Below are 19841 nucleotides of genomic sequence, written 5' to 3'. Positions count from 1 at the left end.
AGATCAAGTGAATATATATCAAGGACTTAGGATCAGGCCTGGAGGCTAATAAATGTTCTTTGTTATTACAGTATTCTGCTCCTACCATTTCCTATATATTTTTTTTTTACCTCAAATGAAACAAAGTATTATAGAGTATCATGTTTAGAATCAAAGAGACCAGAGTTCAACTGCTTGTTTATCTACTTACTAGTCATATGATCTGAAGCACATTAGCTTTTCTGAGCCTCTGTCTCTCCATTTCTAAAAACAGGGATAGGGCCAGTGTCGTGGCTCACTAGGCTAATCCTCTACCTTGCGGCGCCGGCACACCGGGTTCTAGTCCCGGTCGGGGCGCCGGATTCTGTCCCGGTTGCCCCTCTTCCAGGCCAGCTCTCTGCTGTGGCCAGGGAGTGCAGTGGAGGATGGCCCAAGTGCTTGGGTCCTGCACCCCATGGGAGACCAGGAGAAGCACCTGGCTCCTGGCTTTGGATCAGCACGGTGCACCGGCCGCAGCAGCCATTGGAGGGTGAACCAACGGTAAAGGAAAACCTTCTCTCTCTCTCTCACTGTCCACTCTGTCAAAAAATAAAAATAAAAAAAAAAAAATAGGGATAGGGATATTTAAACAAAAATAAGAAAACACACCTAAAATGTTTAGCACAATGCTTTATATACAATGTGTGTTAAGTAACTAAATAGTTACTTTCATTTTTCATAATAATGTGACTCAATTTGCTTACTTAAATAATATTAAAATGTTGTCAAAGTAGGGCCGGTGTTGTGCTGGAGCAGGTTAAACCTTTGTCTGCAATGTAGGCAACCCGTATTAGAGTGCCAGTTTGAGTCCTGGCTGCTCCACTGCCAATCCATCTCTCTGCTAATGCTCCTGGGAAGGCAGCCAATGCCGCCCACGTGGGAGACCTGTATGGAATTCCTCGCTCCTGGCTTCGGCCTGGTTTCAGGTTTCCCCATTGTGGCCATTTGGGGAATGAACATGGAAGAACCATCTCTGTCTCTCCCTCTCCACCTTTCAAATAAATAAATAAATCTTTTTTAAAAAGTTATTAAAGTCAAATCCTTTAGAACAAACCTATGAGGTATTACGGTCTTCATTAAATGATGAAAAATGAGGTTCTGGGAGGCTAAATAACTTCTTTAAAAGTCCCTAATACTGTCTCAAAAACAGAAGAACAGGGATTCAATCCTCGGATTGTTTGGACTGATTAGATTATTGTGTTTTGTTTTTGTTTTTGTTTTTGACAGGCAGAGTTAGACAGTGAGAGAGAGAGACAGAGAGAAAGGTTTTCCTTCCATTGGTTCACCCCCCCAAATGGCTGCTACAGCCAGTGCACTGCGCCGATCCAAAGCCAGGAGCCAGGTGCTTCCTCCTGGTTTCCCATGTGGGTGCAGGTCCAAAGCACTTGGGCCTTCCTCCATTGCCTTCTGGGTCACAGCAGAGAGCTGGACTGGAAGAGGAGCAACCAGGACAGAATCCGGCACCCCAACCGGGACTAGAACCCAGGGTGCCGGCGCGGCAGGTGGAGGATTAGCCAAGTGAGCTGCAGCGCCAGCCTATTGTGTGTTCCAAGAGTCCACATCACACACAGATACAAAGCCATGTTTCAGGCACTGTTTCTATGTAGACACATCTCTTATCCTGCAAAGCAGGATGTGACAACTAAAGCTGCTAGCGTCTACTGAGTATTTGATTTTGTACTAGGTACTGTCCCAAACATTTTACACATATTCTGTGCAGTTTACCTACTCCTCTTTCCACACACAGCATGGACATAATCAGAGAACCATGCAAAACTCCACTGCCACATGGATATGCAGATAGTTTATTATTAAAATTTATTCTTATAATTACAGGCTATAACTTTGAAGTCTGAAACATAAGAGAAAATTAAGAGAGCCCAAAGAAACCTGAACAGTATGTAGAAGATGTTTTAAACTTTGTACGCAGTTTCACTTAGCTCTTTGTAAAACTTATCTTTTCCTTTCAAGTACAGGTCCTGGAGCTAGTCAATAACCCAAAATAGCACAAATGACTCCAAGACATTCACCCTACACAAGCAAGCAGGGAGATATAGATATATATTTATATAATATATATACTTTAATATTATATTGGTCCACCAAGAATACATATTTTAACAAAAGATAAGAATCTATGTTTTCCAGTTAAACATACATAAGATTAGGGTACACTTATTACACTGAAAGTTGGCATTTGTAAGTTACAGATATTTAATATTTTCCAGGGTGTTTTCTTTAGTTAAAAACAAATTTCAAAAGCATTTCAAACATTTGTTCATTTTCCCAGTGCAAAAGGTTGTTGTTAACCTACCTTACCTTTTTCCTGAAGAGTAAGGGGAAGGAAAAAGAAACATAAAAACCCACCTATCACAACTCCCAACACAACCTTCGCCATCAATATCTGCAGAAAATCCTTCGGCTGCTGGATTAGTCTATCAAAATTAAAACCTTATGACTAGGATTCAGCCCATGCTTTCTAAGTATGACTTTTATACTGCAACGTTTCTGTTTACAAAAATAGACAAAAAGAGCAGTACAAGAAAGTGGATTAAGTTTGTTTTAAACTGCAGCAGTCCAATTATATGTGGAAAGAAAAAAAGCACCATTTCAACATGAAATGAGTTGGGTGTTCTGAAATTTATTCATAGGCGAGGCACTAAGTTACTCTGATTTACACTAGACCAATACCACCTTCACTTGGTGATTCCAGTGAAGTATATTAATTTGAGGTGCATTTTTCTTTATCTTAGTATTTTATTCATCATCTAATTCAGTAATTCATGTTAAAAAAGGAAGATTATAATTTACAGCTTATTCCACAGTCTGCTTCACATTCAACTTCAGCTTGTCTCCATCAGTTTTACAGACTTTCAACACAAGAGCTTCTCAATTGTGAAAACAAGACTGCTCTTTGCTAGACTGCTAATTTTATAGGTAAAAATCATGAATCATGAAGAGAGTAAATAAAACACAAAGATGGACAGAACAGCAATACGATAATACATGTCATTTTCCATTTGTATTCAGTAAAGTTTTTACATTTCAAGTAATTGAGCCTTCATTAAAGAAAACCAAAATATATATACATGGAAAACTAAAGTACCTTCCAGTTCTAGCTTGCTGAAGTTTCGGCAAATAAACAAAGAGTCTATCATGAACTGAACAGGACAGTGCTATGGCAAAGGCAGAATGCCTGCCATGTTAGATGTTTACTTCTCTTATACTGATGGGTACACTTTAGGTGGTACATTTTCTCCAATGTTTAGCACTTAAAATGAATATTTTCTTACAAATTTTCTTTGTAAGAACTGATTTTATTAATTAGCAAATATAGAGGTATCTTGAGATCTATAATTCTTTAAATCCAGGGAAATTAAAAAAATTTCACACATTAGGCTTTAACATTTTTTATTTAGGAAAAGATCAAGGCTGAAGCTATACTAATTCAACCTAAAGCATCTCTTTTTTCCATAGCAGAGTCAGTCTATGCATTTTTTCCTTGCCTTTAAAAAACAAATTAAGCAGTATTTTTACCATAAGGACATAAAAGTAGCCAATTTGCACCAATCATAAAAGAAATACGATGTTCTTTCCTTTCCCCTCCCTCAACCAAATCAGGGGAGAATACTGAAAAATTTAAGAACCCCCCCCAGCTTCTGTCAGTATAACTACAGAACAAGGTTACCACAGGGTCAAACTATTTCTCTATATTCCAGATGGCAGAAGCTTGAGTGCTGTAGCTTTACAAGTAAAAGTAGCACAGGCAGGCAAAAGCTTATAGTAAATGCATGCCAGACAGGGTCTTAGGTGAAGTTGTCTGACTAGGTTACTGCTTTTATAGGGTGGGGAAAAATATATATATTTGTGACAAATTGGAAATAGACTAAAAAAAAAAAAAGAACAACTAAACATTTTTCTGTCACATTTACAGGAATCTCAAACCTTTTGTATTCCCATGCTCATAGGTAGTTTTGATACATATTGTAAATAGCTTCAGTATTCAGGAAAAAGAGTAAGTATTATTGACAAAAGACAAGAGAATTCTTCATGCTTCTGAAATCTCAGACTTGCTGAGTGCAATAGCCAGTTCTAAGTCTTCTTGCTCTTGTTGATTCAGCCGGGCAAGCCTCTGCTCTTCCTCTCTCTCACTTTCCCTCTTGGCCCACTCAATCATATCTTCTTCAGAGGGATACTGCCATTTAAGAGACCGAATGAATGAACAAATGAATAAGGAAGACAAATAAAAAGAAGGAAAACAGTTTTTATTGAAAAGGCATTTAGCCACTTTTTTTACCTCAAGGACTCTGGGAATCTTCCTTGTTATTTGTTATTTAAAAAAAAATTAGTTTTAACTAGTTATTAAATTGTTTAATTTTAAGAATTAATGCAGTCTATATGATAATTTATAAAACTAAACATTAAAAACATCACTTAAAAGAAGTACAAATGCTAAACAGACTAAGAGATCTAAAAACAGAAGGGGGTAAATAGCCTTTTTGATTCAATGTAAAACATTTACTAGTTCAACTTCAGTGAATTCATCCTCAGAGGATGAATGTTCTTAACTTAATCCCACTGGCAACTGTCTACCTTATCCTAGTCCTTCAGGTACAAAAAAACTATGAAGCAAAAAAGATGCTTATTTAGTTATATTTAATATAAAACCATTGGGTATACTAAGTAAGACACAACCAATTTTTAGAGCATTTTGAAGGTTTTGGCATGAAGTCTGGGAACATTTTTGATCTGCTCTATACAAAATCATAACACTGGTAATTACTAGGTTGGAGAAATATTTTTGTCCACCCAAAACAGACCAATTTTGGCAGATACTAAATAAAGAATTCTACTTGATTTCCAGCCTTGACACAGAGGAATCTCACAAAGGATAAAATGAAAGAAATAGTCAGGCTTTTTGTAACTGGTAGCTTTATTCATTAGGGAATTATAGGACTTTTGAAACTCTTAATACTGGACAAATCATTTTCTTTCTTTTTCTTTTCTTTCTTTTTTTTTTTTTTTTTTGACAGGCAGAGCGGATAGTGAGAGAGAGAGAGAGAGAGACAGAGAGAAAGGTCTTCCTTTTTGCCATTGGTTCACCCTCCAATGGCCGCCGTGGCCAGCACGCTGCGGCCGGCGCACCGCGCTGATCTGAAGGCAGGAGCCAGGTGCTTCTCCTGGTCTCCCATGGGGTGCAGGACCCAAGCACTTGGGCCATCCTCCACTGCCTTCCCGGGCCACAGCAGAGAGCTGGCCTGGAACAGGGGCAACTGGGAAAGAATCCAGCGCCCCGACCGGGACTAGAACCCGGTATGCCGGCGCTGCTAGGTGGAAGATTAGCCTATTGAGCCGCGGCGCCGGCCTGGACAAATGATTTTCACAATGAAAAAAAATTTATAATACAAGCTGCTTTATATTATACTATCTGAGATTCTGAAGTATGAAATAAGCAAAATGCCTTAACTATTGTTCAAGCTTCATTCCAACCAGGTTTTAATTCACTGAAACTATATTTAAGATACTAAATGCCACAAACTGTCAGAGTATTATTTTATATTAAGAGAATTATAATCTCCCAAGAAGGTTACTTCTTGACTCTGCTTGAGATAATACAACTTTCATCTTATGAAAATCCAGTCAATATAAATTTTTTTTTTTTGACAGGCAGAGTGGACAGTGAGAGAGAGAGAGAGACAGAGAGAAAGGTCTTCCTTTGCCGTTGGTTCACCCTCCAATGGCCGCCACGGCCAGTGAGCTGCAGCCGGCGCACCGCGCTGATCCGAAGGCAGGAGCCAGGTACTTATCCTGGTCTCCCATGGGGTACAGGGCCCAAGCACTTGGGCCATCCTCCACTGCACTCCCGGGCCACAGCAGAGAGCTGGCCTGGAAGAGGGGCAACCGGGACAGAATCCGGCGCCCCGACTGGGACTAGAACCCGGTGTGCCGGCGCCGCAAGGTGGAGGATTAGCCTAGTGAGCCGCAGCGCCGGCAAGTCAATATAATTTTGATACTCCATTTTGATAATATACAAAATATGACTCCTACTTTCTTTTGGTCACATTCAGGAGAACCCACCGGGACTTAGAGAACTGACTCAAAATTTCACTGCCTCGTTATATGCAAATACCTTCCTACCTGCTTTCCAACCAGAAACAGCAGCAGGGAAAAGTAACTGGTCAAGTGATCTAGTGCTACACCGAGTAGGGGAACATTAGGCAGACTGACCAGGGGCAGCCGGCCTCTTGTTTCTAAAATCAAAGGCGTAAGATGAGAAATAGAGAATTCCTGGGTTACAGAATAGTCAGTGATAATGAAAGTTATTTTGCCTCAAAAAAAAAAATTCAGAGGCCGGCGCCGTGGCTCAATAGGCTAATCCTCCACCTTGCGGCGCCGGCACACCGGGTTCTAGTCCCGGTCAGGGTGCCGGATTCTGTCCCGGTTGCCCCTCTTCCAGGCCAGCTCTCTGCTATGGCCAGGGAGTGCAGTGGAGGATGGCCCAGGTGCTTGGGCCCTGCACCCCATGGGAGACCAGGAAAAGCACCTGGATCCTGGCTCCTGCCATCGGATCAGCGCGGTGCGCCGGCTGCAGTGGCGGCCATTGGAGGGTGAACCAACAGCAAAGGAAGACCTTTCTCTCTGTCTCTCTCTCTCACTGTCCACTCTGCCTGTCAAAAATAAAAATTAAAAAAAAAAAATAAATAAATAAATAAATAAAAAAAAATTCAGGAAACCTCAAACTTCGTCAGTTGTACTCTAGGAGTTTAGTTAAAAAAATAAAGACTTGGTTTTATCTGAGCAACTGCTTTATGTCCCCCTACAGTGATGTCTCCACGGTTGGTGGTCCTTTCTGTGGTCTTATAGGTCCTGCCTATAACATTATCATAGCACCCCTCCTAATCAAGTTTCTGTTTTAATCAGCTCTAATAGAATGCAGAATAAACCTGGGAAGCTAGGGATCTAGAGCTCTCCAAATAACTAAAAATTTTCGTCATGTATTTCATAAATCTGACATTTTCATTTTTAAAAAGCTACTATATACAGTAACTAATTTCATCATTTAAAGAATTCCTGGCCCTATCCTCTCATACTCATGAAATAGTTGCTAATCAGGCCGGCACCGCAGCTCACTAGGCTAATCCTCCGCCTTGCGGCGCTGGCACACTGGGTTCTAGTCCCGGTCGGGACGCCGGATTCTGTCGCGGTTGCCCCTCTTCCAGGCCAGCCCTCTGCTGTGGTCAGGGAGTGTAGTGGGGGATGGCCCGAGTACTTGGGCCCTGCACCCCATGGGAGACCAGGAGAAGTACCTGGCTCCTGCCATTGGATCAGCGCGGTGCGCCGGCCGCAGCGCGCCGGCCACGGCGGCCATTGGAGGGTGAACCAACGGCAAAGGAAGACCTTTCTCTCTGTCTCTCTCTCTCTCTCACTGTCCACTCTGCCTGTCAAAAAAAAAAAAAAAAAAAAAAAAGAAAAAAGAAAAAAGAAAGAAAGAAATAGTTGCTAATCAGTCTCCAGAATTCATTAAAACCTTATACACAACACATATATAGTTAGCAATTCTCAAGCTCATTACTAGCATTATTTATCTGGTGAACAGATAGCAAATGATTGTCTAATAGCTTATTAAAGCACCACCATCTATAACCATCTGCAAAATGTTAGGATTTTAATTACATCTATATTACCAAGACTAAGAGAAGGGTTTACAAAACAACTTGTATAGTATCACAAGAACTAAGATTAGAATCAGTCATGCAATGCAACAACTTTAAAACCATCAAAAGAGAACCAAACAGAGGTTTTGCTTTGGGGAAGAATGAAAGATTGTTTCTAGTATGTTGGTAAATTTAGTTGAAATAGTATAAATTTGGCAGATTCCAAAGCAAGCTTTGAAAACTCTTGAAGCTACAAATGGAAAGATTTCCCCCCCAAACAGCCCATTCACAGTACTTACAGCACTGAAGTTAGCAAAATTGCTTGGGTCAGCCTCTTTACTGGTAGTGGTAGTAGAAGTGAATGGATCACAAAACATATCAGGTTCTTTTTCTTTGGGGCTATCATTGCCTGGGAAAGGCTGAAATGGATCATTCAGTTTAAAGGGATCAGAAGAATCCAATTTGTTGATGGATCTTTTCCCTGGATTAAAATCATTATAATTAACTCAAGCAGTAAATATGGCAAACACAAGCACACAAGAACAAGTCCACAGGGAGCATTAAAGAACTGAGGATGGAGAAGGAGTGGGGATCTGATATATTTTTGGTATTGTCTTAAAAGGCAATACCAAGAATCGCCCTTAAAATTTTCATTCACTTTATCTCACATATATTCCAGCTATACACACTCAAATGAAAAAATAGCAATGTGGGTACGGGGTAGGGATTATATTTTAATAGAGAGTAAACCTGTTTTCTCTCAAAGAACCATGTTTCCAAAAAGAGAGGGAGGAAAGGATACAACAGGAGTAAGATGATAGAATCAGCCTGTTATAACCTCAGCCTGACACTTCAATGAGTCATCCTCGACTGGCAAGAGGGCAAATAAAGGACCTTTGAAAAATGGCAGAATTCTTCTTTTCTCCATATGCAGTATGAAGGGACATACAATTTAAAATTACCCTGGCAAAACCATTTTGTTACTTTTTTGTCATCTACAATATTTTCAATCTTTGAGTGGCTGCTGATAATTTGACCAAACAACAGCATACTATTCTGTTAGTCACTCATTAATTCATTATCATTTTCAAACACATTCTCTAATTTTAAGTTCTTACTTAAACTTAGTACTTTTTGAAGAAGAAATAATTAGAGTAGGTGTTAAGGTATCTTCAAATATATTTTCTTCCTAAAATGCATTAAGCTGGTAATAGCAACTGTAACAAGAGATTCTTTCCATCACTGTAGCAGCTTACAAAAGATGTTTTATCTCACACCTCAATGGATCCTTCCAACAATCCTGTGAAGGTAGGCAAAATTAGAATTAATTCTAATTTTCTGTCATAATCTATAACCTGAGGCTCAGACACAGGAAATTATACAGTTATGATTGGGAGCTAATCAGGGGGTACCCAGAGCCCAGATCTTCAGCCTCCCAGTCTGCTACTATTTTCAGCAAGCCACCCTTCTGTCTTTGGTCATTCTATGAAATACTCTCTGCTGAAGATTCTGATTCAGGCACTAGTTTACTATTTTATTTAGGATTTAAAAAAAAAACCATATTGCTATCGAATAGATATAAAAATTTAAGTGAGCAAGTTTACTATTTACTTATTTTTTTAACATAATCTGACAACCTGAACTCTTGCAATAGATGATGTAGGTTATTTTCCTTTTATTTATTTTTCAACAGATAATTGAGTATCAGTAACTGTACATACAATTCTTTATAATAAAGAATAAAATAATCTGCCCAAGAAATATCTCAGGGAGGTTATTTTGGCAAGAATAATAATTCTTAACTACTGATACTAAAAATTTACCAAGGTATGTTCAAAAAGCAATGTGTATCAAATGTCTTTTCACATAACAGCACTACAACCGCTTTGGGGATTGCCTTTTAGTCACTTTTTTATGAACAAAACAAAAACCCTCTCCTTTGTATAGTGTTAAACACACACATAAAGACATTAAGAAAAAAAAACACTATTATGAATCTGTTTCTGGATTAAACCAAAAAAATCACTGAGTTGGGTATCACCGGGAATGCCTGGCATCAGAAGTGTTTCAGATATTGGACTTTATAATATTTGCACATACATAATGAGATATTTTGGGATAGAACCCATGGCTAAACAGAAAATTTATGTTTTATACACCTCGTAACACATTACTTAATGGTAATTTTACATATTTTTAATATACTTTTTAAGATATTTTATTTATTAATTTGAAAAGCAAAGTAATGGAGAAAGGGGGAGAAAGAATGATTATCTTCCATATACTGGTTTACTCCTTAAACACCCTCGACAGCTGGGGTTGGACTCAGCAGAAGCCAGTAACTCCATCTGTCTCCCACACAAGTGGCAGGAACCCAAGTACTTGAGCCATCATTTGCTGCCTCCCAGGTACATCAGCAGGATGCTGGATTAGAAGAATGGAGAATGGGAAGGGGGTGTCCTAAATGGTAGCATAACTTGCTGTGTTACATCACCTGCCCCACGCTTGTATCTTCACTGTGTTTTATCACATGAGGTCAGGGGTAGAGTTCTTCTCTGTGGTGTCATGCTGGCACTCGGTTTCAGATTTGGGGGCATTTTGGATTTCAGATTTTCAGATAGGGATACCCAATCGATATTATAAACTACAGGTTTCTAAATGAGGTAAAATCATATTTTCCTCCAAGAAAAGCAACACTGATTTAAATCACTATATTGATGAATTCTGGATATCAAATGGCCATATATTCTCACATTAAAGGATTTAAGAAAGACTATGTTTTACAGGAAAAAATGAACTTCAAATTAACCCTTCCTGTACTAAACAGGAAACTGCTATTTAAAGGATAATGAGCTTTCAAAAAGCAAGATACTACAACCACAAGTCTCTTTTCCATTTAAGCCTCTGATTAAGAAAAATAAAAAAAAAAGCCTCTTGCCAGAAAGGCCGTTCATAGCAGTTACAAATGCTAGTCTCTCCAGCACATGGCTGTAATTCTGTGTTGTGGTGAGAACAGATGACAGAGGCAGGATTCTGTGTGCATTGACTTACTTTAAGGCCTTTTATATAAGTACAAAAGTAAGGCCCACATAATACTTTCCAGAAAGAGAAGGGACATCTAACTGACTTAGGGAAGGTACCGACTCTCATACCAGGTGGTGGTGGGCAGGGTCTTGTTGGAGTCCCGATCTTTGGTGGCAGTGCTGGAGGTACATCTTCATTTTTGACTGATGTTTCTTCAAACACATTTTTTGTAGTGACCACATTGCTGACGGAGTTTGATGTGGCTGAACTAAAAGGATCTTCATTGTTGACCTTTGTTTAAAAGAAAAGTTCATACATGGAGTTACACACACAGACACACACACACACACTCTATACCCAACTAATTTACATGATTATGTAGCACTGACTTGAGCATTATGGAGCTTTATTTATTATTATTATTTTATTTTGACAGAGTTAGACAGTGAGAGAGAGAGACAGAGAGAAAGGTCTTCCTTCCGTTGGTTCACCCCCCAAATGGCTGCTACAGGTGGCGCTGCGCCAATCTGAAGCCAGGAGCCAGGTGCTTCTTCCTAGTCTCCCATGTGGGTGTAGGGGCCCAAGCACCTGGGCCATCCTCCACTGCCTTCCCGGGCCACAGCAGAGAGTTGGACTGGAAGAGGAGCAACCGGGACTAGAATCCGGTGCCCATATGGGATGCTGGTGCCGCAGGTGGAGGATTAACCAAGTGAGCCACAGGCGCCAGCCCCTGGAGCTTTATTTATTTATATTCTGAAAACTGAAAACTGATAATTTCAGGACCTTTTTTTAAAATTTACTTTTTTTTTTAAGATTTATTTATTTGAAAGTCAGAGTTACACAGAGAGAAGAGAGGCAGAGAGAGAGAGAGGTCTTCCGTCTGATGGTTCATTCCTCAGTTGGCCGCAATGGCCGAAGCTGAGCCAATCCAAAGCCAGGAGCTTCTTCTGGGTCTCCCACGTGGGTGCAGGGGCCCAAGGACTTGGGCCATCCTCCACTGCTTTCCCAGGCCATAGCAGAGAGCTGGATTGGAAGTGGAGCAGCCAGGTCTCGAACTGGCGCCCATATGGGATGCCGTGCTTCAGGCCAGGGCGTTAACCTCCTGCGCCACAACTGCCAGCCCCTACTTTATTTATTTATTTTTTTTATTTTTGAACAGGCAGAGTTAGTGAGAAAGAGAGAGACAGAGAGAAAGGTCTTCCTTTTTCCATTGATTCACCCCCTAAGTTGCTGTTATAGCCGGTGCCTTGCAGCCAGCATGCTGCGCTGATCCGAAGCCAGGAGCCAGGTACTTCCTCTTGGTCTCCCATGGGTGCAGGGCCCAAGCACATGGGCCATCCTCCACTGCCTTCCTGGGTCATAGCAGAGAGCTGAACTGGAAGAGGGACAACTGGGACAGAATCCAGCGCCCCGACCGGGACTAGAACCCAGGGTGCCGGTGCCGCAGGTGGAGGATTAGCCAAGTGAGCCGCAGTGCTGGCCCGCCCCTACTTTATATGAAAAGCCGAGTTAGACAGAGAGGGAGTGAAAAAGCGATCCTCCATTCACTAGTTCACTCCCTAAATGGCTGCAACATCCAAGACTGGGCCAGACTGAAGTCAGGAACCAGGAGCTTCATCTGAGTCTCCCACATGCATGGCAGGAGCCCCATGCATTTGAGCCACCTTCTGCTCTTTCCCAGGTGCATTAGCAGGGAGCTGGATCAGAAGCAGAGCTGCCTCGACTCACATAGGATGCCAACACTGCAGGTGGTGGCTTAACCCCTTATGCCGTAACACCAGCCCCAGGGCCAAATTTTTTTCAAAATATTTCTGTTTGAAAGGCAGAGTGACAGAGAGAAAGGGAGAAACAGAGAGCTCTTCCATCTGCTGGTTCACTCACCAAAAAAGCAAGAACAGCTAGGTCTGGTCCTGGCTGAGCCAGGAACGGGGACCTCCAACCTGGTCTCCCACATAGCTTGCAGGGACCACACACTTGGACTATCCTCTGCTGCCTTCCCAGGCACATTTGCAGGAAGCTGAATTAGAATTGAAGAAGCAGGGCCAGCACTGTGGCACAGCATGTAAAGCCACCACCTACAGGGCCAACATCCCATATGGGTGCCGGTTCGAGTCCTGGCTGCTTCACTTTCAATCCAGTTCTCTACTACAGCCTGGTAAAGCAGTAGAAGATGGCCCAACTCTTTGGGCCCCTGCATCCACATAGGAGACCCAGAAGAAGATTTTGGCTCATGGCTTTGGATCGGCACAACTCTAGCCATTTCAGCCATGGGAGTGAACCATTGGATGGAAGACCTCTTTCTCTCTCTCAATGCCTCTGCCTCTCTGTAACTCTGACTTTCAAATAAATAAATAAATAAATATCTCTTAAAAAAAAAAAAAAAAAAGAACTGGAGAAGCTGGGACTTCATTTGGCACTTTTATATGGGATGCACGTGCCACAAGCCACAACTTAACCTTCTGTACTACAACATTAGTCTTGGGACAATTTTTTTTAGAAAACTGTTCTATAACAGTAGTGAATTCTAACAGCATTATTTATTAAGAGCAATGGGTCAAAGCCAAAAATGCCAACTTTGGATGACAGGTTTGTCAAGCTTCAGGAAATATTCAGAACAAAATGACCGAAGCCTGTTCTGAAGGGACTGTCTTCACATGGAACAGCTGATCCAAATGATAAAGGGAAAAAAAAATACTGATTCTATACTTCTTGATGCACTTAAATATAGGAGATATTTCATATTAATACAAAGAAAATGATATATACACAAAATAAAGAGACAACTTGAAAGCTAACTTTTTAAACAAATTGATCCAGTAGGATGGTAAATCTTAAGGTGAGTCTGAAGGCTGCCTTCCAAATACATAGAGTAATGAAAGATTTACTTCTCTGTAACAAACCAGACTTTACAATTTTTTTTTTTTTTTTTTTTGACAGGCAGAGTGGACAGTGAGAGAGAGAGACAGAGAGAGAAAGGTCTTCCTTTGCCGCTGGTTCACCCTCCAATGGCCGCCGCTGCAGCCGGCGCACCGCGCTGATCCTGGCAGGAGCCAGGAGCCAGGTGCTTTTCCTGGTCTCCCATGGGGTGCAGGGCCCAAGCACCTGGGCCATCCTCCACTGCACTCCCTGGCCATAGCAGAGAGCTGGCCTGGAAGAGGGGCAACCGGGACAGAATCCGGCGCCCCGACCGGGACTAGAACCCGGTGTGCCGGCGCCGCAAGGTGGAGGATTAGCCTATTGAGCCACGGCGCCGGCTCAGACTTTACAATTTTAAATCTATTTTCTATGTTCCTATGTTTTAAATCTATTTCCTATGTTCCTATGTTTCTCAACAATGGCACTACTGACAATTTGGGTTGGACATAATTCCACATTTTTGGGGACCGGACAGTGCATTGTGAGACATTTCATAGCATCCTTGGTCTCTGTCCACTTGATGTGATTAACATTCCTCACCCAGCTGTGAAAACCAAAAATGTCTTTAGACACTGCCGAAGATTCCAGGGAGGCAAAATAATACCAGTTAAGAACTAATGATAGAGACAATTTTACATACAATCTAATCCTTTTCTCTTGACCTGAATTAATACCAGAGCTACACTAGAAGTAGTAGATGTTTAGTGCTGGTCTTTGTGTATTGATTATCTTAATTTTGACCCTAACAACCTCAGAACATGAAATGAAGTAACCAATACAGAGAGGATGGGATGAATGCCCAGAATTTACAGCAATACACCTCAACCGTCAATGGGGGGGGGGGGGGGGGAATGTAGTTCAATGGGGACAAACATGTATAAAAAGAGAAAAAGACTTTAAATATGAAGCTGCTGAGCAAACTTGTGAATAGAAAATAATTACTTACAACATTACCATAGTCTGTGTACAGAAATATGTCAACTTTGGCTATATATTATCTGTCATTTCATTCTGAAATAAACATTTGTTGTGACTTACTGAAATCAAGTGGTAATGTCTATGAGAAGGTTATAGTATTGAAAGGAGGATTGCTCCTTTACAAGAAGCACAGCATAGTTTCCCATTCTTATTAATCACTGCCCATTACCTTTGACAATGTGCTGAAGTCAGCAAATCCATCTCCAAATGATTCATTTCCAAAAACAGAGGCAAAGGGGTCTGTGGCTAAAATAAAGAAAATCAATGTAATAGGATAGAGATTGAATCTGTTCTCTTTTGGTTGGTAACATTCAGACAGATGAAAAATATTACAGAGTGCACAATGAGAGATATTTCTTTGTATGAATCAACTGATTCTGTCATAAAAGTTAAAACTAATTTTCACTTTATTTGAAGGGGAAAGAAAGAGGGTAAAGTCTTTCATCTGCTTCTCTACCACCCCAAATGCTGGCAATATACAGGGCAGGGCCAGGCCAAACTCAGAACCTGGAACTCAATCCAGGTCTCCCACATGGCTGGCAGGAACCTAAGTACTCAAGCCATTATCTGTTGTCTCCAAAGGTACACATTAGCAGGAAGCTGGATCAGGAACAGGGGGATTAGGACTTGAATCAGGCACTCCAATATGGGATGCAGGTGTCCAAAGCAGTGTGTTAGCTACTGAGTAAAATGCCAGCCCTGATCTAATTTTCTATTTAATCCAAGACGTATTCCTGATTTGATTCAGGATCAAAAACAGGTGAACTAACTCTAAGTAAAGTATATAAGGCTCTGGTATACATATCCAATAATACAGCTCTTATGAATTTAAATTATTTAAATCAGGAAATAAAAAAAAAAAAGATGGGGGGTGGGCAACAGGTGTTTGACCTAATAGTTAAAGCTGTAGGTTGGGATGCCCACAGCTCATAGGAAGTACCTAGGTTTGAATCCCAGCTCTGTTCCCAATTCTGGTTTCCTGGTGGCATTCACCCTGGGAGGCAGCAGATAATGGCTCAAGTAGAAGAGTCTCTGCAACCCACATGGAAGACCTAGACTGAGTTCCTGACTCCTGACTTTGGCCTGGCTCGGCCCTGGTCTTTGTGGGTATTTGGCTTGGTGGCTGGGGCGAGGAGGTGGAGTGGGACACTGGCAGATAGAAGTTCTCTCTTGCAAATTAAACAATAAAAAGTAAAAAAAAAAAAGATACCATTAAGTCCACAATTCACATGCATCCTCCAAGGCCCATTTCAAATGCTACCTCACCCACAAAACCGGAGATAACCTAAGTTGTTGCCAATTCTCCTAGCAGGAAGTGACTCCTTCCTTCTCTGTAGCAATAGTTACATTCTAATTTGTTCTATGGTTATCCATGATTGATAATCACCCTTTTTAGACAGCAAGTTTCTTGAAAACAGGAATAAGGCCTATCCAATGATGAATGAATGGTCAATGAACATCTTTGAGCTATATATTAGGTCTAAGACAATAAGATATAGATCCTACTTTTTTTTTTTTTTAATATTTGTTTATTTGAAAGGCAGAGTTACAGAGACAGAAAAAGAGACAGGGACAGAGAGATAGCAAGAAAGAGAGGGAGGGGTCTTCCATCTGCTGGTTCACTTCCCAAATGGCTACAATGGCTGAGGCTGGGCCAGGCTCAAGTCAGGAGCTTGGAACTCCATTCAGGTCTCCCATGTGGGTGGCAGTGGCCCAAGCATTTGGACTATCTTCTGCTACATTAGCAGGGAGCTGGATCAGAAGTGGGGCAGCCAAACTCAAACCAGCATTCATATGGGATGCTGGCATTGCAGGGGAAGGCTTAATCCAGTGCACCACATGCCAGTCCCTAGTTCCTCCTTTGAAAAGCTCAGTCTAATGAAACATAAACAATAATAAGAGTCTTTTACAGATTATTACAGAGGCATGAAAAAGCTGTAGTTGGAAGTCACTAATTGGGAAAATCAGGAAAACTAGCAGAGGCCGGCACTGTGGTGTAGCAGGTAAAGCCACTTTCTGCAGTGCAGACATCTCATACGAGCACTGGTTCAAGACCCGGCTGCTCCACTTCTGATCCAGCTCCCTGCTCTGCTAATCCACCTGGGGAAGCAGCAGAGGATGGCCCAAGTACTTGGGCTCCTGCACCCACATGGGAGATCCACAAGAAGCTCCTGGCTCTGACCTGGATCAGACTTGGCTGTTGCAGCCATTCGGGGAGTGAACCAGCAGATTGAAGATCTCTCTTTCTGCTCTGCCTCTCTGTAATTCTGCCTTTCAAATAAATAAATAAATAAATGTTTAAACTAGTAAGCAGCCATTATATCTGAACTTTTCAGGATGGTCTTTTGAGTAAGAAATGTTCTTTGCCAAATAGATTGAGGCAGTGGACAGCAAATAGTCTACCAGACAGAAGGGACACTAACTACAAAAGCATTACTTAACCAAAACTCTACAGGCATAAGCAGTTCTCTCTTCCCTCACAGTGTTCTCTCCAGGTAGACTAACATTTTCAGCTGGAATGGATGGCTCTTACTGTGACACAGGCATCACCTCTTCAGACATGAAGCCAACCAATGACAGCAAAGAATGTTTATATAAGTTGCTGTAATATAAGAAGCCGAAGGAAACAAAGAAAGAGAAAGAACTGCAAAAGAGAAGTCAAGACAGGCATAAAATTCTCCTTGTTCTTCTTAACTCCTCATCTTTGAATCAAACCAATTTTTTAAAAGATTTATTTATTTTATTTGAAACACAGAGCAAGAGAGAGAGTAAGAGAATCTTCCGTCTGCTGGTTCACTTCCAAATGGCCACAATAGCCGGAGCTGGGTGGATCTGAAGCCAGGAGTCAGGAGCTTTTTCCTGGTCTCCCACACAGACGCAGGGGCCCAAGGATTTGGGCCATCCTCTACTGTTTTCCCAGGTCATAGCAGGCAGCTGGATTGGAAGTAGGGCAGATGAACAGGCACCCATATGGGATGCCGGCACTGCAGGAGGCAGCTTTACCCTCTATGCCACAGCACCAGCCCCAAACCATTCCTAGAACAAAAATTGTGTCTGTTCACCCACCCATTTAAATGTATAAAGTGTGCCTGTATCTCTAGAAAGGAGTATACCAAAGATATAAACAGAAGACGAGGGGGCCAGCACTGTGGTGTAGTGGGTAAAGCCGCTGCCTGCGGTGCCGGCATCCCATATCGGCATCAGTTCGAGTCCCTGCTGCTTTACTTCTGATCCAGCTCTCTGCTATGGCCTAAGAAAGCAGTAGACAATGGCTTAAGTCTTTGGGCCCCTGCACCCACATGGGAGACCCAGAGGAAGCTCCTGGCTCCTGGCTTCGGATTGGTGCAGCTCCGGCTGTTGCGGCTGATTGGGGAGTGAACCAGCAGATGGAAGACTTCTCTCTCTGTGTTAACTCTAACTTTCAAATAAATAAATAAATCTTTTTTAAAAAATGAAAAAGATTATTCATAAAAAAAACCCGGAAGACAGGCAAGGACTATGTATTGCTTTTGTTTGCTTTGTTTCCAAACCAGTGATGGGGAAGTGGGCAGGTACATTCAAAGAAAAATTTAGAGAACACTGATCCCAAAGAGAATGTTGAGAAGTCCAGAGTTACAGGCAACCCTATCATTTTATCTATTAAAGTTGTTTCTCATTAACACATATTTGCTGAGGACCACAGCTCACTGGTTCTATTTCAGGTTTTCCTTTCCTTTTCCTCTGTTACTCCCGGTAACACAGCTATTGAGGTTCAGGCTGAGCAGGATGCAGGTGCTCTCCTAATTGTAAGAAGAGTAATAGGGAGAAGGAGCTGGGCTGATTCCTCTGGAAGGATGAAAAACCTGCTTCATGCCTTTTCTCTGCCCACTGCCTTTACAAGAAGCCATAACATGTGTGGCAATGATACTGAGTTAGGTCCGATTTGACTGAAATGTTGTGATGTACATAATGTGGAAGAAATTAGTAAAAGCCATGACATTTCTATATTATGAACATAACATACTAGAAGAATTTCTTCCTTTTATTTTTTTTAAGATTTATTATTTTATTTATTTGAAAGGCAGTTATAGAGAGAGGTAGAAACAGAGAGAGATGTCTTCCATCCACTGTTTCACTCCCAAAACGGCTGCAATGACAGGCTAGGCCAGGCCAATGCCAAGAGCCAGGGTCTCTCAAGTGGGTGCAGGGGCCCAAGCTCTTGGGTCATCCTCTGCTGTCTTCGCAGGCACATCAGCAGGGAGCTGGATCAGAAGTTGGTGAACCAGTGCCCATACGGGATACCAGCACTGTAGGCGGGGGTTTTCACCCACAGCGCCACAATGCCAGGCTCTTTATTAGAGTCTTTCTATACCTAATAAATGACCAATTTAGCACTGGACCAAATGCTGGGAAAACATATCCCAGATAAACGACAAAGCATTTCTGCCAAAATTTGGCAATTAAGACATCAGCAAGAACCTTCTCAGATACTGATCATGGTTAAAATGAAGCAGATGTGCCTGCCCAGAAACTGGAAGGACTTGCCTAGAAACCGTGAACTTGCTGAAATCACATGAGGGACCCCTAATGGGGGGTAGCCCCTGGTATATCTGGAAAGAAATCCTGCTTAGCTTTCTTTCTCTTCATGTACTCAGCAACCATAACCCACAGAACCAGGCTTTAAGTCAAAAGACCTCATTGTTGCCCCTTTATATGTATTTTGGAAAAATATACAAAAGCTAAATATTATAATTTCATTATTATAAATAACCTTTACCAATATTTTAGCATACTTAATAGTCTTTTATTTGAAAAGAGATTTCCCATGTTCAGACAGTTGGAGTCTAGCACCTGTGTTCTAAACATTAACTACTATTCTTTAGACTGTTCCATTCAATTAAGCTTATGACAATGTAGCAAATTTGACACATATCATGTCTGCATAGCTCCAGCAATCAACTAGCAAGTTTCTGCAATGTCCAGAAGCTTGGGGGAGTAGGGATGCAACCTAGGACAACTGCAGGTTTCTGCTTGAGTAATTGAATAGATGGTGATAAAAAAAAATATTAACAAACACAGGCTATTCAGAGGAATGTTGAGTGTTGCTTCACATTTCATAGAGTGGACAACATTACTTTCAGATACTTTTCTGTGACATATTAAGAAAAAACACATTATCTATAGATCTGTCTATGTCCCAGGGCTAGTGACTAGATTTGTGGTAATACTATCAACATTGAGAAACACAATCCTAGCAGTAATGTGGATAAT

The 19841-nt window shown here is 41.4% G+C and overlaps 1 protein-coding gene across 9 annotated transcripts in view; it reads right to left on the bottom strand.

The window, feature by feature from the left end:
• Positions 1-2078: 2078 nt before the first annotated feature.
• Positions 2079-19841, bottom strand: part of EPS15 (epidermal growth factor receptor pathway substrate 15) — a 182304-nt gene continuing 164541 nt past the window's right edge. For all 9 annotated transcript variants that reach the window (XM_089300698.1, XM_089300699.1, XM_051857775.3 and 6 more), the window contains 4 exons: positions 14761-14837; positions 10826-10988; positions 7973-8154; positions 2079-4213 (listed from right to left, as the gene is read on the bottom strand). In XM_089300698.1, the coding sequence (XP_089156824.1) occupies positions 4067-4213; positions 7973-8154; positions 10826-10988; positions 14761-14837 (569 nt within the window). In that variant the 3' untranslated portion in view covers positions 2079-4066. The remainder of the gene's footprint in view (positions 4214-7972; positions 8155-10825; positions 10989-14760; positions 14838-19841) is intronic.

The sequence above is a fragment of the Oryctolagus cuniculus genome, chromosome 7, assembly GCF_051225735.1.
Source record: "Oryctolagus cuniculus isolate XC-2025 breed Fujian yellow rabbit chromosome 7, ASM5122573v1, whole genome shotgun sequence".
Taxonomy (NCBI): domain Eukaryota; kingdom Metazoa; phylum Chordata; class Mammalia; order Lagomorpha; family Leporidae; genus Oryctolagus; species Oryctolagus cuniculus.
Note: the sequence above shows the minus strand (reverse complement) of the source record. Positions and strands in the feature narration are given on the sequence as shown.